The 26,080-nt window shown below is 42.6% G+C and overlaps 1 protein-coding gene across 1 annotated transcript; it reads right to left on the reverse strand.

Moving 5' to 3' along the window:
- Positions 1 to 15,484: 15,484 nt before the first annotated feature.
- GPR61 (G protein-coupled receptor 61) lies at positions 15,485 to 18,839 on the reverse strand. Its single transcript, XM_040337643.1, has 2 exons — positions 18,757 to 18,839; positions 15,485 to 18,232 (listed from the first exon to the last, which is right to left on the reverse strand). The coding sequence occupies exon 2, from the start codon at positions 17,429 to 17,431 to the stop codon at positions 16,118 to 16,120; it is 1,314 nt and encodes a 437-aa protein (XP_040193577.1). The 5' UTR covers positions 17,432 to 18,232; positions 18,757 to 18,839; the 3' UTR covers positions 15,485 to 16,117.
- Positions 18,840 to 26,080: the final 7,241 nt, after the last annotated feature.

The following is a 26,080-nucleotide window of genomic DNA, read 5'->3' on the forward strand; positions in this document are numbered from 1 at the left end:
TGATTCTGAGCATGCGCGGGTTTTGAACCTATGCTTTTGCGTACTAACCATCGGTTTTGACCGATCGGTCATCAGTCCATCAGTCCGATTTTAAAGCAAGTTTTAAAACTTTGGTCTGAAGGACAAAAGTCTGATGGGCCATACACACGGTAGGTTTGGACTGATGAAACTGAACTTCAGTCCGTTTTCATCAGTTTGGACTGATCGTGTGTACAGGGCCTCAGTGGAACAAAAACAGCTGTGTAGGAGGCTTAAAACTGGGTGTCAGGGCCTGGACTTGATTGTAGGACCTCTGCTATCTCTGGCAATGTTTCTTCTCACTGAGCTACCTTGTGATGCTGGACAGCACCCTGCCTGATCCATTGGACAAACCTGCCTTGTGCCTTGACTTCTGCTGAACCTTGAACTCTTTGCTCCTCCCATGAACTTACTGATTAAGCCATGTTTCTGCACTTCCCGTTTGCCAGATTATTGTGCTCTCTCCAGCCAATATCTCGCGTTGGTTTTTCCTGCTGCCGTACATAATTTTGGTACACTCGTTACCTACCTTTGGCTTGTTCCACAACTATGCTTTTGCCTGGTCCCAATCTGTAACCACTTGTTACTAACCCTTGGCTTATTTCCTGACTGTGCTTCTCTCTGATCCTTACCTACTATATCCACTAATGTCTTTTTTATCCCGTTCTGGGATACAATTTTCCTTTCACACGAATTTAGGGTCCTGTGGATATTCTCTAATCCTCGTTTTTTTTTTCGCTGCGGACTTCCATGCATGTGTGTCTATGTAAGTATGCCTCCGCCATGATGTATTCAATACCTATACCCCTTTTTCATCCATCTTTTGCCATTTTGATGATCTGAAAAATGTTTTCTGATTCAAAATATTATAAGTTTATGTATTGCTTTTGTATTTTAGATTACAGTATAAAAACACAGTGAATTCTCCCTGAAGAACGCGTAGAAATCCTTCATTGTTTGCTGTGTATACCTATGTGTATTTTCATGCATTGCATATACCATTCATTGCAGTATTCTAGTCTGCATCTCCCCAAGGCAATACATAAAACTTGGCCTGTTAGTGGGCCCCAAGGACAGGGTTGATGACCACTGCACCAATGGACCCCGGCATGCTCACCTCCTGGTGGGGTGATCCTGAGGACTGCGACCTGGTACTAACAAAACCCATCTCCACCATCAGGAGCTCTGGTGAACACCAGTTACTACTTAGACCCACATCTCAGGTGAGCCCACATCATCCACCAGAGCGACCTACTTCTATACCTATCCTGCTGGTTGGTGGGAGTCCCCCTAGTACTATAGTGTTGGAAGGGAACATGTTTTTTTTTTATAATACAAGATGTGTTTGAATATGAAATCTGGATACACCGAGCCTTCGCACTCTTGGGGGGCTGACTGGAATGTAACAAGTTGCACATCAAAGCTTTGTAGCATATCAGAGCCTTCATCTGAAAGAACACATCATGAAAGAGACCAACTGGTGTTATAAAGATTGTAATGTGCGATTACCGCATCTGCCGACAGGCTTCAAGGAGAATAACGGCTGCCAGGGTGATTACAGAAGATCAAAGAGCTAGCTATCACTGAAGATGACCCGAGTCACATAGCGATGATCCATGGACGAACACTGCCATTAGAGGCCACTACAGCAGGACGGACAGATATTACACAAGGACTGCCTATTAACTTTGATTTGTCAGAAACCTAGATGGGCTGGCAATGGGGTTGGGTCTGAATGGTGTATGGATGGAGTTTAAAAAGTGCTGACTGAGAGAGAAAGTTTTCTCTTTAGCCATTTTGAGCCCAGCTAACGAGACAATATCTAGGGGACAACCTTACGTAACGTGTCTTTGATGTTTTTGTATTTTATATGCTCTGTGGTATTTTCCTTTAGTGTTTTTATGTTGACATTTCCTAGGGAAATAAATAAGACGTTGTTTTTCTAAGCATTGTGTTTGTTTTCATATCTAACCTTATATCATTGTGCTATTAACAGTAACATTATCAGAGTTTTAATAGATTAGCTCACTATAGTAATAGACAAGTTAATACATATAAGGAATAAATAAGTAACATTTAGATCAATATTTATTGCAATAGCTACTGGTCTCTGAGCCTGACCACTGATCGTAACACTGGGTGAGGAACAGCCAAACTGTGCTACTAAACTGAGGTTGTGGAAGACAGTTTTATGTCATAAGTCATACACCATAACAAGACTGAGCACAGCAACAAAACACAGGGTAGTTATACTGCGTCAACAAGGTTTCTTCCAGGCAAAGATTTCAAACAGACTGAAGTTTCAAGATGTGCTGCTTAAAGGTCCTTTTAAGAAGCACAAAGTAACGGGCAACGCTGAGGACCGTAGATGCAGTGGTCAGCCAAGGAAACCTATTGCAGCAGATTAAAGACACATCATGCTTACTTCCTTTTGACATTGGAAGATGTCCATCAGTGCCATCAGCACATAACTGGCTGAACCCAGTTGGACCCAGTTATCTACTGTCCAGATAAGTCTGGCCACAAGTGGTCCCTCATGGAAGAATTTCAGACAAAAAGCCATAACTCCAAAGTGGAAACAAGGCTAAAGCTGGCCATTGATGGTGCGGTTCTTTTTCCTGCCACCACGGGAAAGAAAATCACTTGTTTCCCCTATCAACACAGTCAGTGTTGATGGGGGATTCCCTCCAGTGGAAGCTGTGTGTTGGCTCAGTGTGGGGGGGGGGGGGGTGCCCTGGAAATAATCCCATGGAAATTCTGACAGACTAGTTGTACCCAAGCCTACCCATACATGGTTTGAATCTCAGCTAATCCCTGCTGAACCAGCCAAGATTCTAACCATCCATAGCCAACTTAAAGAGGAAGTAAAGGCACAAAAAAAAAACTAAACAAACAAAAAAAAACCTGCAAGTCAGTGGATGACCATCCGCTGACACCCATAATCACCCGCCTCCGCAAAGCTCCGATTTTTCGGACGGAAGAAAATCCTATTTTTCTTCCGTCTGGCGGATCGGATCGGGTGAACACGGACATGCGGTCCGTGTTCATCCGATCCCCCCATAGGGGAGAGCGGAGGAAAGACAGGGCGGTCCCTGCACAGTGTGCGGGGACCGCCCTGTCAGCCGACGGCTCAGCGGGGATTTTACGGAGGATCCCCGCTGAGCTTTACGGACACACGGAGGCGGATCAGTACTGATCCGCCCCGTGTGAAAGGGCCCTTATTATACAAGCTGTACACTCACTACTTTACATTGTAGCAATTATTCAGTGTTGTCACATGAAAAGGTATAATAAAATATTTACAAAAATGTGAGGGGTGTACTCACTTTTGTGAGATACTGTATATGTCAAGAGCTGCATAAAGATGGCACTATATAAATACCTGTAGTAATAATAAAGAAATACCTTCAGCATAAAAAATAACCTGGAATCCTGGAAGTGATGGTTTGGCCCCCACAGAGCCCTAATCATATCATCATTAAGTCTGTCTGGGATTACATGAAGAGACAGAAAGGATTTAAGGCAGCCTACATACACAGAAGATCTGTGGTTAGTTCTCCACATTGTTTGTAACAACTTACCTGCCTAGTTCCTTTAAAAACTGTGTGCAAGTGAACCTAGAAGAATTGACGCTGTTTTGAAGTATGGTCACACCAAATATTGATTTGATTTGGATTTATCTTCTGTTCATTAACTTTCCACTTTGTTAATTGATAAAAATTAACTATTATATTTCTGAGAGCATTCTTATTTTACAGCATTTTTTCCCACAGGTCAAGACTTTTGCACAATAATGTATGCCTATGTCTGGAATGGCATGTCATTCAAGATCTGTGTTACCAAGAGACCAAAATCTTGTTTTAAAAGCACCAAACAGGCAATACATGGATCAAAATTTGCCCAGTTCAGCAGGGCCCGGCCAAATTTTAATCTATGTGTGGTCACTGTGGATGAACAGAAGTTGATCTATTGATTGGCTTCTGTTGGACCACCTTGCTGGAAAATGTCTGCTCAATCAGTGCCATAGGCTATATACTTCAGTGCTGTTCAGTGTCTACTGATGGCAGGGAAGTCTACATGCTATCAGAATACAAACACATAGCTATAAGGATTCCTGCATCCACATTGAATGTGTGGATGGGGGAATCGGGTCAGTTTTTTTTTTTATTCAACCAGCCATCTATGGCCAACCTAAGGAACCAGTGGGTTGACCGGAAAAAAAAAGGGACTAGATTCCCCCCATCCACACACTCAATGTGGATGGGGTAGTCATTGCATGCTGACAGTGAGGAGACTTCCCTGCTGTCAGAAAACACAGATCAGTGCTGGTGGCACTGATCGATCAAGAAAAACCGGCTGGTTGTACATAAGTCATTTAGTAGATAAACCTCTGTACAACCAGCCTGCCCATACATGGATCCAAATTTGTTCAGTCCCTGCTGAACTGGTCGAATTTCGATCAATGTAAGGTTTAGGTGAGGAAATAAGACTAAAATAAAAGACAAATAAAGGAAGCTGAAAGGGGAAGGCTAAACAAAGAAAGAGGAAGGGGGATATCAGCAGGACAACAAAAACACGGTGATAAAAAAAGTAGCAAAGAAAAAGAAGGGCAGAAGAAGGAAATATATTACTAATATGCCCAATTTACTAATATACAATGTATTTAGTATAACAACTGTAAATTCCCTATTGTCAACTGTCATGTCTATGAAAAACGGTAAAAAAATATGTTGTGAAATATTTTCCTTGAGTAAACAAGAACACTGACAGTGACACCAATATCCTTATTCTCCAAAGAATAATCCCTTTACATCCACTACTCAATGGCCCTGTAATTTTTTTTTGCATGTTTCTTACTGTCATTTTCTGCCTCTTTATAACATCCTCTGTGAAATCCCAAACCTCTTCTTTTCCCCTTCTCTTCCATTAGTTTGGAAAGAACGGTGTTTGTTGCGGTGACACACATTGCTCTATATCATGGGTCTTCAAACTACGGCCCTCCTGTTGTTCACGAACTACAATTCCTATCATGCCTAGTCATGTCTGTGAATGTCAGTGTGTTACAATGCCTCATGGGATGTGTAGTTCTACAACAGCTGGAGGGCCGTAGTTTGAGGATCCCTGCTCTATATGCACTACACACCCTAAAGTGCCTAGTTTATCTCAGCAGCGAGCAAGAGAGGGTGGCTAAGTTGGAATAAGCTAGCTGTACCCAAGTTGTTCAACTTGGTGCATTTTGCCTGCCCATAAACTGTTCGAATCTCGAGATTCGAACCGTGTATGGCCAGCCTAATTTCCTACATACAGTGGGATCGTGAAAAGCAATATAGCCACACGCTAACAGGAAGTTGGATCACAGCAGCAGAAAAAAGACATTTGGAGGAGAACAATAGGAGGCACTCCTGAGTTAAAGCGGAGCTCCGCCGTACAAAAAATATTAAAAGCCAGCAGCTACAAATACTGCAGCTGCTGACTTTTAATAATAGGACACTTACCTGTTCTGGAGTTCAGCGACGTCAGCAGCAGAAGGCGAGCAATCGCTCGTTACTCTGCTGCCCCCACCACCATCCTCGGTGAGGGAACCAGGAAGTGAAGCATTTCGGCTTCACTGCCCGGTTCCCTACGGCGCATTCGCAAATCGTGCTGCACCGTGCTCACTGGTCCCCGCTGTGTTCTGGGAGACAAGTGTTTCCCAGAACACAACGGGGGGGGGGGACGGGACGGGATCTGACGTTCTGCCCGCAGTCTACCCGCAGACTGTGTGGCCGGAAGTGGGTGCAAATCTTTAGACAGGTATCTGCACCCCCCTCCCCCCTGAAAGGTGCCAAATGTGACACCGGAGGGGGGGGAGGGTTCCGATGAGCGGAAGATCCACTTTAGGGTGGAGCTCCGCTTTAAGAGTTAAGAATGCATACTTGAATAGTGTCACTTTAAATGGATAGTTCACCTTTACCACAAAACTGCCTATGTTTATTGTTGTATTGTCTTGTTAGATGTTTAGAGTTGTTGAGTTATTGGTCTTTTTTCTTCTTTTCGTCTTTTCTTATTCTGATGGAATAGATATTTATTACAATGTTGGATTGCATTAAGATTTTTGTATTTTTTATTATAGAATGTAAATGGAAAGCTTTCCTTTCTCTTTCTATGTATACAAAGAGCAATAACAAAACCAAAATAAAAATTATTTGATTATAAAAAAAAAAGTGTATCTGTAGATAAAAACAAACCATGCAGCTCTGACTAAAGTTGAATAATGCCCTTGCTATAGGTGTAGGCCATTTACTGTACGGCAGGGATGGACTGGCCATTGAGACTACAGGGAGTTTCCCGGTGGGCCGATGGCTCAGTGGGCCGGCTTCAGTGACAGCGGAACGCTGCCCCCCTCTGCTCCTCTGTCTCTCCCATCCCGCAGTGCTCACATCCTCTTCCTCCCTGCAGCGCTCACCTGGGGGGGAACAGAGAAGCAGGGGGAGGACCAGAGGAGCAGGGACAACGACAGAGGAGCATGGGGGGAGGGGACAGACAGCTGACTCAACAGCTGTGGCCTGGGAGTTTCTCACTTCTGCCTAATCTTGTCCCATAAGGGGGAGCACCAAACTGATTCCTTGCCCCGGGTGAAATAATGTCTAGCTTCGCCACCGGTACTGCCTATAAGAATACCAGTACCAGTCGTTCTACTCTAATAAAGTAGAACGGCTAGTGGCTAATGAAGGGGGAGAGGGGGTGCAGGTGGCCAGGAGGGGGGGTGCAGGATTTGTCCAGCCAGCCAGGGGAGAGACCTGTCAAAGTGGGCCAGTCTGGATGAAGTCCAGGGCCAAATTTTTGTCCCAGTCCAGCCCTGCTGTACGGTATGTACGAAGCCTGACTATAATACTACCAAGACGTTGCAGGTTTTTTGTAGAGGTGAACTATCCTTTTAAGTAGCAAATATGGTTTATGTGAATGTAATGTGAATGACTATGAATAGTCATTGTTCCATCTTTATGATTGTAAGTGACAAAGGATTTGGTTTGTTACATTTCAGATTCTGATTTCAAATAGGGATCAGGACAATTGGAGATTACGAATGCAAAATACATATTTATTGGCACAAACATAAACACTGTGTTCAGTTTCAGCAACCATCAAGTTTTTTGGCAAATATTGTATTTTGTAATAAAAGTCAGGTTTTGACAGCATAATAAAATATTACCTTTCACATGCGCGTAAATACAAACAGTTACAGTCAATTTCACACGAAATTGATTTTGCATCCTGTAAGAGTGTATTTAGAGGGATTTTTTTAGGACAAAAGAAAAATAACTTCTGCCAACATAAAATGTATGTAATTTAAACACATAAACATTCTACATGATAAACTTTGCTTTATTTTATTTATGTGGATTTTTTTACATATATTGATAAGAAACCAGGAGGTGATTCAATTCATTGCCAACTTTTGTGTCATTTTGCATTTGCAATTTACAGTTACAATTTTTTGTTGTTATGCCAGAGTAGTTAGAAACCCAGCAAACTGCTATCATCTGTTACTTGCAGATAAAGAAAACGGAATAGTTAATGTGAAGCTATAGACAAAATAAAAATTCACAAATGATGCAGTCTGTCACTAGCGTTAACAGTAGTTTGTTTTTCTTTGTATGTCCCTCCCTAACAGTTGTTGATCCTGCCAGTAGTGTCATTTTTCCACTTCATCTAAAAACATCACAACACTTTCATTTTAAAGTGAAGTCACACAGTTGGAATGTCACCATGTTGGCAGGGTAGTCTGAGATGGACATGTCATCTTCACGCTTAAGGACCACCTCCTGCACATATACATCGGCAGAATGGCATGGACAGGCATATCAACTTACCTGTACGTCCCCTTTAAATGCCTGTCTGCTCGCGACCCTGCCGCCATCCCTGTGAGTCGGACCGCGGGTCCCGCGGGCTCGATCGCTGCCTGGATCCCCGCGATCGTCTCACGGAGGTATAGAGCTGGGAGATGCTTGTGTAAACAAGCAACCCCCCCCCCCCGCTCTGACTAGTGACAATGACACTGGTCTCAGCTCCATGTACTCGGAGCAGAAATCAGTGTCATGTGACACAGAGGCCATCCCCCCTACAGTAAGAAACACTATGCAGGGAACACTTAACCCCTACAGCTCCTAGTGGCTAACCCCTTCACTGCCAGTGTAATTTTTACAGTAAATAGTGCATTTTTATAGCACTGATGGCTGTGAAAATGACAAAAATTTGTCAAAGGGTCCTATGTGTCCGCCATAATGTCGCAGTCACAAAAAAAAAATCACTGATCGCCGCGATTACTATTAAATAAATAAAAATGTCATAAAACTATCCCCTATTTTGTAAACGCTATAACTTTTGCGCAAATAAACGCTTATTGCGATTTTTTTTACCAAAAATATGTAGAAGAATACGTATCGGCCTAAACTGAGGGAAAACATTTTTTTTTATATATTTTGGGGGGATATTTATTATAGCAAAAAGTAAAAAATATTTATAGCGACAAAAATAAAAACCGGAGAGGTAATCAAATAACACCAAAAGAAAGCTCTATTTTTGGGAAAAAAAGGACGTCAATTTTGTTTGGGAGTCACGCTGCACGACAGCACAATTTTCAATTAAAGCGACACAGTGCCGAATCGCAAAAATTGGCCTGGTCCTTTGGCTGCAAAATGATCAGGGGCATAAATGGTTAAACAGAACAACAAACAAATCTCCCAATGCCTCCAAATGCCACTTCTGTTTAACACTCGGCCTGTTATAGTAAGTGTAAAAATAATGGTTCAACTGGTAGGATCAACAGGTACTAAAATTATGTTGGGGGGGATTCATTAAATAATTTTGTTTTAATTATATTGACATTGCATCAAATATTTTTGACTTTGCCCTTAGTTCCATATTAATTGCTGCTCAGCCTGTCTTAATTTCTTTGTTTGCCTGTGAAGAAAAGAACTGACAATTTCTACCCAAATGCAACCATTTTGTACTATTTTTTAACATCATTGGTTTTTGCTACACCAGGGGTTTGCCACACCAGGGGTTTGCAAAACAGGAGCAATGATACAATATTATAGTTTGCAGCTTAATTTATAAACTCTCCCCTCGGTCTCACTATAAAACATGCCCCTGACCACTTTGTATGTATATGTCGGTTTTAAAGTGTAACTATGGGCAAAATAAAAAAATTCACATATATGATGCAGTCTTACTAGCTATAACACAGAAGTTTTTCACATTCCTCCCATAACATAGTTTTATTACCTGTTGGTTCTGCAAGTAAATCTGATATTTTTACAGCAACTTTAACAGGGTGACAATGTTGATCATTATGCAGAAAACAGCAGCAATGTCACCCTGTGGCACAGGGTAGTCTTGGATGGATAACAACAAAACCTGGGGAATGCCCAGGGAAAAAACAAGCCTCCTTACCGACCAGCCTGCTGGATATGTAGGGTAGGGTGACCACGTCTCCCTTATTCCCCCCGACAGTCCCGCATTTTGCAGGTCTGTCCCGGGCACATTCATTCCATGACAATACAGTGTCCGGGAATGAAACTGACACAGCCACCACCCGGTCCAATCTGATGCCCCCAAAAAAGGCCGCCACATCACCGCTTTACTCACTGACAGTACTTGTCCTGGCTGGGAATGCCTGGAGGAGCACAATCCCGCCCCCTGCTTGTGATTGGAGAAATCATAAATCCTGCCTCTTGTGTCCAATCACTGTGTTGTGATTCGTTACAGCAAAAGCTGATTTTTGGGAAAGGAGGGTGTCCCTAAATGGTAGTTTGGAAATGTGGTCACCCTAATGTAGGGTTAAACAGACTTTAGGTAAGAGTCAAGCAAATATAAGCCCAACTTCCTCTTTCACTTTTGAGCAGTCACAGTGACTTTTTTTTCTTTTGGGAAAAGGAGGAAGAATGGAACTTTCAGTTTAAATCAGCTAAATAAATGTTATGTGCATCAAAACAAAAAGGCGATTAAGGCCCCTTTCACACTGGGGCGGGAGGCGCGGTGGCGGTATAGCGCCACAAAAAATAGCGCCGCTATACCGTAGCAATTGCCGTGGGATTCGGCCGCTAGCGGTGCGGTATTAACCCCCATTAGCGGCCAATAAAGTGTTAATACCGCTCGCAATGCGCCTCTGCAGAGTATTACCGCGGTTTCCCATTGTTTTAAATGGGAAGGAGTGGTGAAGGAGCGGTATACACGCCGCTCCTCTCACCGCTCCAAAGATGCTGCTGGCAGGAGATTTTTTTCTCTCCCGCCAGCGCATCGCCTCAGTGTGAAAGCCCTCGGGCTTTCACATTGAGTATGCAGTGCAGGAGTTTTTCAGGCGGTACAGCAGCGCTATTTTTAGCGCTGTACCGCCTGAAAAACTCCTCAGTGTGAAAGGGGTCTCTGTCTTATGCCCTGTACACACGATCGGTTCGTCTGATGAAAACGGTCCAATGGACCGTCTTCATCGGACGAACCGATCGTGTGTGGGCATCGGTTAAAAAAAATAGAACCTGTTTTAAAATTTTCTGATGGTTAAAAAACTGATAGAAAAAAACGATCGTCTGTGGGGAAATCCATCGGTCAAAAATCCACGCATGCTCAGAATCAAGTCGACGCATGCTCGGAAGCATTGAACTTCATTTTTATCTGCACGTCGTTGTGTTTTACGTCACCACGTTGGACACTATCGGATTTTTAACTGATGGTGTGTAGGCAAGACTGACGAAAGTCAGCTTCATTGGATATCTGATGAAAAAATCCATCAGTCCTATTGTGTGTACGTGGCATGATGGTTAATTTTGTTTAGACAGCAGCTATAGTGTTAAATATTTTTTTTTACAAAAACAAAACAAAAAAAAAACACAGATCCTGTTCCCTTAGACCACTTTCACACTGGAGGCGTTTTTCAGGCGCTAAAGATCTAAAAATAGCACCTGCAACGCACCTTAAAAACGCCCCTGAGTGCTTTTACACTGGAGCGGTGCACTTGCAGGACGTTAGGAAAAAGTCCTGCAAGGAGCATCTCTGGAGCGGTGTATACACCACTCCTCCACTGCCCCTGCCCATTGAAATGAATGGGCAATTGCGCCACGCTGGCACTCGCAAAAACACGACATGTTTGCTAATGCACCTAGATGCCATTAGTAATCAAACATGCTATTCGGACCTCGACAGGAATATTTTACTGACTGGACTTCCATGGATTTTAACCACTTGCTTACTGGGCACATATACCCCCTTCCTGCCCAGGCGAAATTTCAGCTTTCGGCACTGCTTTAATTGACAATTGCATGGTCGTGCGACGTGGCTCCCAAACAAAAATGGCGTCCTTTTTTTTCCACAAATAGAGCTTTCTTTTGGTGGTATTTGATCACCTGTGCGGTTTTTATTTTTTGCGCTATAAACAAAAAAAGAGCGACAATTTTGAAAAAAAACACAATATTTTTTACTTTTTGCTATAATAAATATCCCAATTATTTTTTTTTTAAAATAATTGTTTTCTCAGTTTAGGGCGATACGTATTCTTCTACATATTTTTCGCAATAAGCGTATAGTGATTGGTTTGCGCAAAAGTTATAGCGCCTACAAAATAGGGGACAGAATTATGAAAAAATTTTTATTTTTTTTACTAGTAATGACGGCAATCTGCGATTTTTATTGGGACTGCGACATTGTGGTGGACACATTGGACACTTTTGACACATTTTTAGGACCATTCATATTTATACAGCGATCAGTGCTATAAATATGCACTGATTACTGTATAATTGTGACTGGCAGGGAAGGGGTTAACACTAGGGGGCGAGGAAGGGGTTAAATGTGTTCCCTACTAGTGATTCTAACTGTGGGGGAAGGGGACTGACTGGGAGAGGTGACCGATCTGTGTCCCTATGTACAAGGGACACAGCATCGGTCTCCTCCCCCTGACAGGACTAGATCTGTGTGTTTACACACACAGATCCACGTCCTTGTCTGTGTAGCGGGCGATCGCATGTACTCGGCGGACATTGCGGCCGCTAGGCACGCGCATTGGCACCTCAGAGACGCGGCGGGCGTGCTCCCCCCAGTGACCAGAGGAGCCGAGGACGTCCTCCCGGCATTTGAGAGACACCTTGTGGCCGTCTTTTGTCTATGGCCGGGGCTTCAAGTGGTTAATTCAATACCCCTGCTATAGTGGTTTCTCTGCAGGAGGTCCAATACACCCTCTGTGAGCCAGTGCTAGAGCTTTCCAATCAAGGGGCCATGAGCAAAGCTATAGGTCTGCAAGCACTATGTCAAACTTCTGCAGAGAACCCAGTTTTCACACAGAGAGCAAAGGTTATTCTCTGCAGCATGCTGGCAAGGGACAGGCTTTTCTACTCAGGCTATGGCTGCTTTCAAAATAAAGTGATCTGTAAGCTTTTGAACATGTTTGTTTTTCTGCCCCTGGAATGTATTTAGCTGACTTGGGTAATGGGTAGATTGATTTTTAAAGCCATAAGAATAAAAGTTGACTATAATGCACAACCCCCACCAATGTTAGAAGGTTTCATCCAACCCCTAAAATTGCCTTTTTTTTAACAGCTTGACCTGACAGACTGCATCATATATGTTGTTGTTTTATTTTACCCATAGTTCCACTTTAACCGTTGATAAATGAAAAAACTGTTGCATATGCAATGGTCATTAGCATTTCGTCCTTAAATTTTACATATCCCAAATGCAATTATGTTTGTTGCAATTGTTTTTCTCTAAAACCAGTTTTAACAATGTGTTCTCCATAGAGATAGTTTATGGTGGTTGCATTTGGGGAAATCATCTACTCAATTAAATGGCCCTTTTAATGTCCTACTAAACTGCAAAGCCTGCAACTTATTTTCCTCTTCCAAGTGTTCCTGCCTCTAATGGGAGTAGTAAAGTCTGAACTAATACTGTACCTTTTAACACTACAAAACCTCCAACTCATGCCCTAATACTTGACAAATAAGCAAATGTATCACTTGGGCTTTGTTTTTGTCTTGGAGAGAACTAGAACCTCTGTCAGATATTTATTGCTGTCTCATTGCTGTATGGACAGCGAATATAAATGCTGCCAGAAACTGGAACCCTAGCCAAATATAATCAGAAAAATAGAATTTTTTTGTACTCACTGTAAAATCATTTTCCATGGACGGACACAGCCTTCACAAGTCTCGACATATGGGTTATGTTCCATATGTCAAGACTTGTGAAGGCTGTGTCCGTCAATGGACGAAAAGAGAATTTTTTTTTTGGCTGGAGCTTGATTTTTGTATAATTTTTGGGCAGTATGTGATCAGAAGCAACAGTTACATCTTCATGAACAGATGCTTTAACAGTGTGATAGTTAAAGCTGACTTCTTGGTATGCATTATATTGCAGTTACATTGTCCTAGCTTGGACCAATGTAATTATGCATATGTAAAACCTGTGGGACTGATGTGGAAGCAGAGAATCACTAGAAGCCTCTGATACTACAGTGATCACCACGGTCTTCCGGGTCCTGTGCCAAGTATATTCCCTGATGCATAGTAACCACAGGGGGCGCTCATTCAACAGAGGCTATTCACATCTTGAATATTGCTCAATAAATGCAAGGCTTTCTCTGAGTGTGTGAGGTGGAGATTGTGATGATGCTGCCCTGCCCCTCTACCTCGATCAATCAGAGAATGGCTTACATTCATTGAGAACAAGGTGTTCTTTGAACGGTGCCCATGCTGAGGGAGCTACTCCCTGTGGATAGCCGCTCGGTATGGGATCTGGAAGCCAGTGGTGCTCACTGTAGTAGTTGCAATTACCTTGATTCTCTGCTTCCAGATGGATGCCATGGGTATGGTATATGCATATTTACCTTGGTCCAAGCTGGGACAATGTAAGGCCCCATACACACGGTCGGACAAAACCGATGAGAATGGTCCGACGGACCGTTTTCATCGGTTCACCGCTGAAGTGGCCTGATGGTCTGATGATGCGTACACACCATCGTTCCAAAAACCGATCGGGTCAGAACGCGGTGACGTCAAACACACGACGTGCTGAATAAAAATAAATTCAATTCTTCCAAGCATGCGTCGACTTGATTTTGAGCATGCGCGGGTTTTGAACCACTGCTTTTCTGTACTAACCATCGATTTGGTCCGATCGGGCAGTGGTCCATCGGTTTGGTTTTGAAGCATGTTTTAAAATTTTGGACCGAAGGAAAACAGACCGATGGGCTATACACACCGTTTGTTTGGACCGATGAAACGGAACCTCGGTCCATTCTCATCGGTTTTGTTTTTTGGCCTAACTATACTATAAAATATATACCTGGAACTCAGCTTTAACCTGATGAGGTCTATTGTTTGGAAATTTACAATTGTCATACTTTGTTTAATGTTGAAGTTGGAACTAACATATTAAACTGTAAAAATATGGGGCAAACTAAAGTACATCTGAATGCCTTCAGGCTGAACAAATAATCCACACTATACAGCACGGACAGATGAATCTCCCACTGCTGCTACTGTATTCTGACTGTGGACATCAGCAGCTGTCAGAATACCTGAACAGCGGCTGCATCTGATTGGATACAGCCCCTCTTTGGCTGACAATTTTCCACCAGCTCCTCCATTTTTCAATCAAAAGGTGTTAGGCAGGAGGGGACTGACGGGGCCACCTCCTAAGCAAATAAAAAAAATCCTGCCTCACATGTCACTGCCCCCTTCCTAGACACTACAGATCACTGTGGGAGGGTTTTGGCAACAGAGGCAATCTAGAAAACAAGGGGCAGGACTCAAGGTGGCCAGCCACTTGTTCACAAGCTACAGGCTTGTGAATGACAATAGTAATAGCTGCACTCCCTGCAGTGCATTCCACTGTAGTGCAAGCAGACAAAGCCAATATGAGTTTGACATTGCTGCTCTGAATTCAGGTGTAGTGCAGCAGCCTTGTAATCCCATCAGATGAAGATGCATGAGGTGGACTTTGTTGGCAGGATCAACAGATATTTATGAGACTTTGCAAGGGGACTAAACTACAAGTTAAAGTGGAACTTTGAAGCGGAAAAAGAATTGCAAGCACACAGGCTTTTTATTGCAGAAGAGACATATTATATCTCTTCTTCAAGAAATCCGTTTTGCCTGTCTGTTCGCAAACATGTTTAGAATGTTTACTCATTTGTGCATTGTTGTTGGGGATATAAGTATAGGCAGATGTTAGATTCACTTACTGTGGACATATCTTAGATCATTAAGGGTTTGATTTAATAAAGTGCTACTAAATTCTTTTTTTTTTTTTCTTTAAAAATAATAAACATGTTATACTCACCTGCTCTGTGAAATTATTTTGCACAGGGCAGCCTGGATCCTCCTCTTCTTGGGTCACTTGTTGGCGCTCCTGGCCCCTCCCTCCTGTCAAGTGCCACCAAAGCAAGCAGGTTGCTATGGGGCACCCGAGCTGAGCCACAGATCCACGTGTCCATTCAGACATAAAACCGCAGTTCGGCCCCGCCCCCCTGTCTCCTGATTGGCACCACTGCTGTGTCTCAGGTAATCAATAAGGAGACGGTTGAGGCACTCATGCACATCTCTGGATATAGATGGGGCTTAGGTAAGTATTAGGAGGGCTGAGGGGAGCTACTGCACACAGAAGTTTTTTTTATCCTAATGCATAGAATGCATTAAGATAATAAAAACTTCTGCCTTTACAACAACTTTAAGATTTTTAACCTTATTAATATAGAAAAGCTTAGTTTGAGGGTTATAGAGAATTGCTAAATTTGAAAAATAAATGTAAAATTCATTTCTATGCCCCTTTTTATCATTTATATGAATATGTATTAAAATGTACCCAATTCATGGAAATTCTAAAGTAGGTATCCATATTAAGAGGGTCTAGGGAAAGTGCAAGTTACCCACACCTTTGCCAGCTGGTAGAGAGTCTAGAGAGATGAGGACTCACTGTAGTATGACTCCTGAGGAGGGTATTCAATTCCAGGTAAACTGAAATTAAAAAATATTCTAAATTAAGTAAAATTAAATGCTTATAAAGAGTTCTGCATTATATCACACTTTTGTTAAGTAGATTGTCAAGAGCAGGGAACATATGATAAGGGTCATGTTTTTGAAGTATTAATATAGTCTCTGCCCACTGTAGTCAAATCCCATGGTTGTTCTAAGAATTCTGAGGTTTCCTCTACTATCTGCCCAGGAATCCGAAAGTCTACTGTAGGGTGTTCCCCTTTAGGGGAAATGTGAACTGCTGCCCGTGTGTCTGGTGGGCAACCTGTTCCCTGTAAAAATTGAAGGAAATTTTCTTCAATGGACCCTTCTCTGCTAGGTAGTCGAAGTTCATCCTCCCTTGATCCACTCCTCTTAAAAAAGCAACCAACCCATCTCCCTAGCTCTTCACGGATTTGACGATTCAGGCAACCATAGAAAATTGGATTAGAAGCAAAGCACAGAAATCCCATCCATGTTACAGCCCATTCCAAGCGTGATCCAGGCAGTGGAGGGGGAGAACACAGTGCAGCATATAGATGGAAACCAAAATAAGGTAGCCAACACAAAAGGAATTGACCCCCTACTGCTGCCAATACAGCTGCAGCTTTCCCACCACTTCCTGAACCGCCAGCAGACACTCGCTGCTGAGGAGTTTCACGTGTAACTCCAGAACCTGTCACCATGGTGGATTGACTGCTGAGAGATTCTGAGCGTCTGTGCTGAAGTGAGGTGTCCATCCATGTTGGAAGGGGCCCTTGATGAAGAGCAGCCACACGTGCCACCCTAAACATGCTGCAGTAAACAACAATTATGATGGTCAAAGGCAATAAGAAGTAAAAGGAGGAGTAAAAGAGAAGAAACCCTGCACGGAAGACACTGTTGCCACCTCCTTGCAGACTGCAATGTCCAGGAACAGTAGGATTCCATCCTAGTACTGGGATTAGGGATGTTAGTAATGCCTTAATCCACACTCCAGCCAGTACCCAACTAACTAGTCCCATAGTCATTTTGACTTGATACCTCATGGGATGAACCACATAATAATATCTCTCAATATTGATGGCTGAGATTGACAAAATGCCTGTGCTGGTTAGACAAACAGTCAAGAAGAGGTAGGCACGGCAGGCCATTTGCCCAAGTCCCTGGCCTTCATACAGGGAAGTACCTCCACTTCCTGACAACATTGCCAAGGGCATAAGTGTAAGTGCAGCCAAGAGATCCACCACGCACAAGTGGAAGACCAGAACAAACTTCCTGAGGGATGGAGTCTTCATGATGACCCCCATAACAGCCACATTCCCGGCTACTGCCACTAGGTCCATGAGAAGCATGATGAAGAGAGCACCATAATGGGGATTTGTTGTAATATGTCTCCCTGAAGTATTGAAAGAAAAGTTCCATGTGAGAGAGGGAAGGGTGGTATCCATGAGAATGATTTGGGCAAAAGGTCACCATCACCCACTTGCTCACAAGACCATCACCCATCATCCCTCAAGAAGCGAGGTGGGACCTGAGAGAATCAAAAATGAATGGGCGCAAGAGAAGAGTGGAAAATATATAAGGATCACATAGGGGAGGAGGGCTAGTAAAGCAAAGAAACATAAAAAAAAAAGCAGAAACAAAGGTTACATGGGAAAAAAAAGGATTAAGATAAACAAACTGGGGGAATAGAAGGAAAAAGGGATGATGGGTCAAAGGTTAAATTAGGGCAAGGGAAGAAGGGGATAAAGGGATCTGTTCAAATGTTGTCACATTTCAGGTAGATATTTGTCACATACAGCTGTTTCCTGTGCCAGTACAGTTTTATCCATTCTTGTATTTAAATGCGTAAGCAATCATTACTGTGGGAATAGATGCATTCCTGGAACTTCTGCAAATTCTTCTTCTTTATCTGGGCTTGGTGGTCCGCCTTTCATGTAATAATCCAATGTTATCAATTTTGTAATCCCCACAGCAGATTATTACTCCTCACCAAATTGTATACCACAGAATGTCTTCACTTTTAACACTTGATGATAAATCAGTACCGAGTAGCCCCTTCATTTAATTACGTTTTCTTGGAATGCATGCATTCTTCATCAAGAACATGTGTATGCAGAAATGAGAAAGACTGGTTGACTTTAGGGTTTGCCCTGTAAGGAGTCTCTGATTGTCGGATCTTCATTTAGAGAGATGTTTTCTTTAAATCCAAACGGATTGCTCCCTGGCATTCTGCAAGTGTATATGACCTGCATAGAGAAGTACGAATGGTTAATTCCATTTTGCTGGATGAATGATTTTCCAGTGATAAAAATAACCAATGTAGAATTTTAAGCATATATACAATGCAGATTCTGTATGTAAGCTTGTTCTAGAATCAACCTCTCTCACTATATAACTATACATATAAAAGCATGACGTGTATGTTTGTGTGAGACAGACAGGCACACACAATCACACACACACACACACATATTATACATACATACATACATGTGTGTTAGGTAGGTTACATATATACGTATGATTAGAACAGATTTCTTTAAAGGAAGCTATAAAATAATCATCATTTTCCATAAACCTTTACCCATCACAGTCTAGATTCTTATAAAACCTCCCCCCATATAGCACCTGCAAGTCCTACCACCCTTTTCAGCATACACCTGCATGTTGCGCTGTTGCAAACCACATCATATCTGCTTATATTTAAAAATGACTTTCATTGTCAGGATTTTTAGAGGTATTTGTGAAAACCACTTGTTTTTTCACATACCTGTCTGCAAGAGCTGAAGCTACATCCAGGGAGCAGGAGACCAGAGAAGCAGCTCAGCCCCTAACAATCTAATGCACAGCATTGCAGTGAGGAAGCTGACAGGCACAGGGTCCTATAGTTACTCAGCTTAGCACAGCTCTACCAGGAAGATGTCACAGTCTAATTCTCTTCTCCCTCTTACATTAGCAACATTACAATGACCCATTCTTTATTTGTAACATATATATATATATATATATATATATATATATATATATATATATATAAATAAATCCTGCGATTTGATGGAGAAGATACACTTTCTGGCTAATTAGGTAAAATGGTACAAAATGAAAAGTCCAGCAACAAATGGCAACCATTTAAGAAACCTTTGTGTTTTTGAACACCATAATTTTTCTAGTTTTGTGTTGATATTCATGCAGTTCAAATCCAGCGAGTAATCTGAAATGGTACAAAGATAAGGGATAAACTGCTTACATGTTTACTGATCAAAAACAATAAATTCAGTTTATACTTTTAAATACTTGCTTAATAAATGCTTAATTAATTATGACATCAGATAAAGTGAGCTTATCTTACCAGTAGACTGAATAATCAAGCAAGTATTTTTCATTTATACAAAATAATAGCAAGGTGTGTTTTTTTTGTTTTTTGTTTTTTTTTAGAAATGGATCAATAAAATATACAGTACAATAATTAGCTTATTTACATTTCTGTTAAGTCTGATATTTTACACAGAGCACCAAAGCTTTAAAGTGTATATCCACTTTTGCAGTGAAATTTGTGAAAACCCCTCCCTGTGTTTGTTATGTGTACCCATTCATGCAGCATGTCTAAAAAATATATACCGTGTATACTCGAGTATAAACCAACCTGAATATAAGCCCGAAACACCTAATTTTACCACAAAAACCTGGGAAAACGTATTGACTCGAGTATAAGCCTAGGGTGTCCATCTGCATGCCTCGCTGTGCCTCACTGTGTCCATGTGCATGCCTCACTGTGCCCATGCCTCACTGTGCCCATGCCTCACTGTGACCATGCTTCACTGTGTCTTTGCCTCTCTGTGTTCATGACTAGACTTAGGTTTAACATGGGAGTATATAGAAGGGGTGCCCGGATTTGAAAAATGGGTGCTCCCTGGCCGTAGGTCCCCCGGACAACAAACTTTGCACACTTGTAGTGGAATAGTGTGGCTATATGTGTGGGGTCCAGGGGACTTACGGCCGGCCAGTACCAGGTCCCCAAAGTCCGGGAGATCAGGCGCAAAAAGGTGACTCGAGTATAAGCCGAGGGGGGCATTTTCAGCAGCAAAAAATGTGCTGAAAATCTCGGCTTATATTCGAGTATATACGGTATATATTTAAAATATTTCTGGTCTTTTAGATGTTTCTCAGGAGGTGTTGTCATGGGTTCTTGATCAAATGTTCAAGTGAGCCTGTCCTAATTCAACTAGACTCTACACCATTAGCCCTTTGTTAGGGAAGACAGTTTTCAAATCAAGTTAAAATTCATAATGAAGATCTGCCTGCACAGACAAGATTAATTATCTCAGACACAGCTGCCCAGCTGCCCAGCCCCCTCATAAACATAGAGAACTACCTAGGATCTTAATTTCTTCAGGGTCCTGAGTAGAACAACAACAAAAAAGATAGACTGCGAGGCATTTTACCACTTGCCGACCTCCTTCTGCATATACCGTGGCAAGCAGGGCAGGACTTAGGGTGGTGGGGGCCCCTGGGCTTGAGTCACTTTCGGGCCCTACCTTCGATACATTACAAAAAATGGGCGTGGTTCACGCAAAATAGTGGGCGTGGCTCGATGGGGTGTGGTTAGAGTCTGAGATGAATGAGGGATGGAGGGATAAAGAAGGAAAGAGGGAGAGAAAGAGGGGGGGGGGAGAGAGAGAAAGAAAGAGATGGAGGGACAGCAGGCCCAGATCCTACACTACAATAAAAATAAATATATAAAGTGGCACTGACAGGGGCATGGGGGCACTGACCCTAAGTTGGCACTGACAGGGGCATGGGGCACTGACCCTAAGTTAGCACTGACAGGGGCATGGGGGCTCTGACCATAAAGATGCACCCTGCACTGACAGAGACAACGGACACCGTTATGTTGCACATTGCAGTGAGTGGGGCATGAGGCACATACCAAAAGGTTGGACTGAGAGGGGCACTAACCACAAAATGGCACCTTGGACCGAGCGAGGCATTGGGCACTCATGCAGTATATAGTTATGCATGGCTCTTAGCGAGGCACTGACTAGGGCATGCGAGCATTGGTCAGAGTTACACCTTGCACTGACAGAGGCATTAGACATGGACTACTATAAAGTTGCATGGCATGAGGCACTAACCATAAAGTAGCACCTTGCACCAACAGAAGCCTGAAGCACTTACCATAAAAAAGTTCCACCTAGCACTGAATGAGGCATAAGGCACAGACCATAAAATCACACTGACAGAGGCAGGTAGGTATTTAGGGTGACTTACCTGTCGTTAGTACAGTCGTTGTAGAGGGTCTTGAAGTCCCGTCGGGTGATGAGCTTACATCGGTTGACTCGTCTCCGGGTTGGATGGCGCCCAGCCCCCGATGGATGGAAAGAAAGAAGCGGTGCCAGTGAGCTCCGTAGGGACAGCCGATGGTCGCACCTGCCAGTGACGTCAGACCGACTGCAATGCTGGCAGGGGAAAGAGGAAGTGAGGGGCCGTACCACTACCCAGTGACACCGGAACAGTAAATCTTTCGTCCAGGACGCTCCTCAACTTATGTGGCAGTTGAAAATAAGTGGAAAAGATGATGCATTCTGGGAAAATCATAGATAACAGATCCCTTCAGTAAAACGTAAACGGGCCGGGCGCCGGGGGCCCCCTATTGGGCGGGGCCCATGGGCTTGAGCCCAGTCAAGCTCAATGGTAAGTCTGGCCCTGGTGGCAAGGCTGTGCATGTGCTATTGTGGACCAACGTGTGGGATCGTGGTGACCAGAGGCAGAAGGGGGGTCTGCCTATGTAACCAAGGCAGATCCCCATTCTGACAGGGTACAACTCAGAGATCTGCTGTTCCTAGTGTTTAGGAACAGCGATCTCTGTGTTTTCCCAGCAAACCCACCCCCCACACAGTTAGAACACACCCAGGGAACACAGTTAACCCCTTGATTGCTCCCACAGGTTTAACACCCTTCCCTGCCAGTGTCATTTATACATTGATCAGTGGATTTTTTTTATCACTGATCACTGCAATAATGTCACTAGTCCCCAAAAAGTGTCACTTGGGGTCAGATTTGTCCGCTGCAATGTCGCAGTCCCGCTAAAAATCGCCATTACTAGTAAAAACAATAAAGAAAATGAAAAGTCCCCAAATCTATCCCCTTATTTTGTAGACGCTATAACTTTTGCGCAAACCAATCAACATACGCTTATTGCGATTTTTCCCAAAAAGATGTAGCAGAATACATATTGGCCTAAACTGATGAATACATTTTTTTTTATTTGGATATGTATTATAGCAGAAAGTAAAACATATATATATAAAAAAAAAAAATTGTCAGTCTTTTTTGTTTATAGTGCAAAAAAATAAAAAGCTCAGAGGTGATTAAATACCACCAAATGAAAGCTCTATTTGTGGGGGGGGGGGGGGGGGGACGACGACATTAATTTTGTTTGGGTACAGCGTCGCACGACCACACAATTGTTATTTACAGCGATGCAGTGCCGTATCGCAAAAAATGGCCTGGTAATTAAAGTGGTTGTGTAGTTTTTTTTGTAACTTTACTTACAGGTAAGTCTAAAATAAGGCTTACCTGTAGGTAAGAAAATATATCTCCTAAACCTTTATGGCATGGAGCCGCGATACCCGGAAGGCAAGCCGAGGCAACATGTCAGCTACCTCGGCATGGACCAGGTGAGTTACCGACGCCTCGTTCTAAGGTAAGTATTTCATAATGAGCTAGTATGCGGGGCATACTAGCTCATTATGCCTTTTGCCTTATTGGTGAGTTAAAAAACATTTTTTTACGGCTATACAAGCGCTTTAAAGTGGTTGTTAACCCACTTCTAATAAATTGTATTATCTACTCTTTATCATAATAATAAGTGTCCTTGTGTAATGTAAAAAATCCACTGATCTGTACCTGTATAAGCTGTTCTCCGGGTGCTTAGCTGACTTGTCATCTCCCTTGTTTTTCCGGCTCACAGCTGCAGTGGGCAGGGCTGAGCTGTCCTGCTGAGGTCAGCCGGGAAGGAGAGGGAGAGAGAGCATGTGACAATCAGCTGAGCAATGGGAGCCGTGCTTATACGGGTACAGATCGTGGAGTTTTTACATTACATAGGCACAGGGACAAATGTTATTATGATACAGAGTGGATAATTTTTTTTTTAGCAGATATGAGAGGAGCAGGAGCGCAGGAGGGGGGGGGGGGGTTCTGGTACGAGCAGGGAGGGGGAGGAGGTCAGAAGAGTCACGAACACAGACACAGGAGAGCTGCAGATAGCAGGCTGCGGATGACAGAAGCAGGCAAATGGACCACAACGTCAGGGCTCAGCTTCAATGATCATCGTGGTCAGTTTGCAGAGGGGGGGTATACAAGCACTGTGCTGTATAACATGTTTTAAATTAACAGGATCCGTATGTTTTTTTTGGGTAACAAACGCTTTAAGGGAGTTAATCCTTCCGGGGCTAAAGTGGTTAAGATAAGCTATGTAAATAGGGACACATAACAAATATAAAGTAGGTGTCATCCCAATTTGGCTGCAAATATTGAAAAACACTTTTAGCTGGCCATATTGGAACCAGACAAAAATGTATCAGTGGATGACCCTGTCGGCAGCACCCTACCTGACATCCTTCAATTGTAAAATCAAAGAAGCTGGGTAGAAATCGGTTGACTAATCAGATGCAGGAACGATCTGCCGATTTTCGGATCGTTAGTATGGTGCTTTCGACAGCCGATTCCGGTTTTTCGTTGGACAAAAGCTGGATGTGCAGACTATAAAATTGTAGTGGTACGTGAACTCAACGTCTGATTTTTGTTTATTTAGTACAGTTTTCGTAAAAAAAAAAAATCGTAAGAGCAAGACTGCTCAGAAACGAAAGAATACATACAAAACTATTCAACGCATTACGTCACTTATGAAGTTGAATTCTGTCGTACGATAATTTTCGTATAGTGAGTAACCTTTTGACTTTTGACATGAGACTAGCATGCAACAAAAAACGGACTAACGGTCCTCAGAAATTCTGATTGTGTGTATCAGGCTTTAGTTCTGCTTCTTTCTGAATTGACAGCACGGCCTCTGTTGCAGACACCTTCCTACTGTGAGCTGCAGTGCCTGGGTGGGGGAGCATGTGAGACACAAAGGAGGCTTTGGCTCTTTTGGGGGAAGTAAAGGAAGTTTTTGTTTACTTTATCAGTCTTGTGCATACCATAGTAACTGGATGTGGCATTTGTTTAGATTGCCATAGTTGAGCCTTTATATGTACTTTAACCCTTTCGCTGCCCGGCCCTGTGCTCCATTTTGTACACTTAGGTGGGCCAGACCATTTTTTCACTTTCCTTTACTTTATTATTTTTCACGTATAGCTTTCAGAATTTGTAAAAGCACATGATCAGTAGAATAAAAAGGTGCTACAGATTTTTTAGACCCTGTGGTATTTGTGCAAATATTTATCAAACAATATATTTGCAAAAAAATACACTAAAACCATTATTAGCAGACAAAAACACAGCAAATTTTACAAAATTCCTACTAAATATAAAAGCTTAACCTGTATTGAGGTAATAAATAACAAATATTTGTAACTTTTAAATTGCGCCCTTTTGCGAAATGGTGAAAATTTAACAGACGTAAAAGTAAATATCTAAATTTCTCCAAAAATCAGAAGGTTTTCATTTTTCCCTTACAGCTTTCAGAATTTGTAAAAGAAGGAGGGGTGCTGCCAGAGCAGGGATGGATCGGGGGTGCGGGGGGGGGGGGGGTTGTAATCACTGATCAGAGTTATAGAATTGTTCAGCAGAGTATGCTGAATACTTCTCATACAAGCTTATGGTCATTGAAGTGACCATAAGCTTATAGGAGAGGGAGAAAAAAGGTCTGTATGCTGTACTGACATGGCCACCTGCAGGCCGTTTTGTAGGTCCGTATAGCGTACAGACTTGGCTGTGAAAGGGTTAAGGAATAAGTTCATCTTTGGGAACATGTTACATGTTCCACCCAATTTTAGGATGGAGCATGTTCCCAGTGCTGCAGATGCTGCCCTTCACCCCCCGGCAGCAGTAGGGGAAGAATTTTTCCCTACTAGCTTTCACGGTTTGAAAACAGTGCAGCCATGCGGGGCCCTGCCCACATGGCTGCATCATTTATACACACAGCTCTGTGTGTCTGAATGAACTACAATCCCCCACATCCAAGCTTTTGACTTGTAGTTCTCAAAGAACTACCATGGGGCTGTGGAGTGCTGTGGTAGTTCATTGAGTCTTCCTGTCAGCGAGTATCAGCTTGCCCATGTGGGATGCACGGGAAAGCAGATACACTGACAGTGTGCAGGAGACCTACATGCCATCAGCGATCTGCTGATCGCTGGTGCAATGCTTTAAGGAAGATCTCTGGTTGGGATCTTCCCTTTCGGTAAGAGGCAGCTTGTTTGGAAGGTGGAGGGTTTCCTTTCTATCTTTTCACTGTTCTATGGTTCCCTTTGGTTTGATGTCACCATTTTATTTGAAGGAGAGCAGTGTATTTTAAGCCACCAAACCGCCATCTGATGCGTCCTTCCTTTGAAAACAGGACATTGATTTTCTCAACTTTTTTTCAACCTTTTTTTTTTTCACTGGGACTCATTGGAATGTGTTACGGATAGGGTAACCCATTCGTCATAGTGTTTGCAACCTATCAATAGCACAATAATTACAATTATGTATGCTAGTTGGTTTTATGTTTGAATTATCACGTTATTTGCGCGGCTTATTTTATTTCATATTGGTTCAATTTGTGTGTGTCTCACATTTAAAGCTGCAGCATATTTGCCTTTCGTTTATCCACTTAACAGCGCAGTATTACCACATTTTTCAAAATGTTTTACAGGCTCCTGCCACAAAAAATATTAAATGCACATTTTTTTTTTACCTGCAAAAAGATGTGCATTTATTATTTTTTGTAGAAAGGTGAACTTATCCTTTAACATTTGACCTTTACAGTTTCCATTTTTCTCTTAATCTGACTTGACTTTTAAAAGAAACCTGCACTGAGAGAAACACCGGTGCTGCCATATTAAAAATGTTACTTGCCTGACTGTCATGTGTTTTTAATGCTTTTTAACCGCTTT

The sequence above is a fragment of the Rana temporaria genome, chromosome 2 (assembly GCF_905171775.1).
Source record: "Rana temporaria chromosome 2, aRanTem1.1, whole genome shotgun sequence".
Classification (NCBI taxonomy): Eukaryota; Metazoa; Chordata; class Amphibia; order Anura; family Ranidae; genus Rana; species Rana temporaria.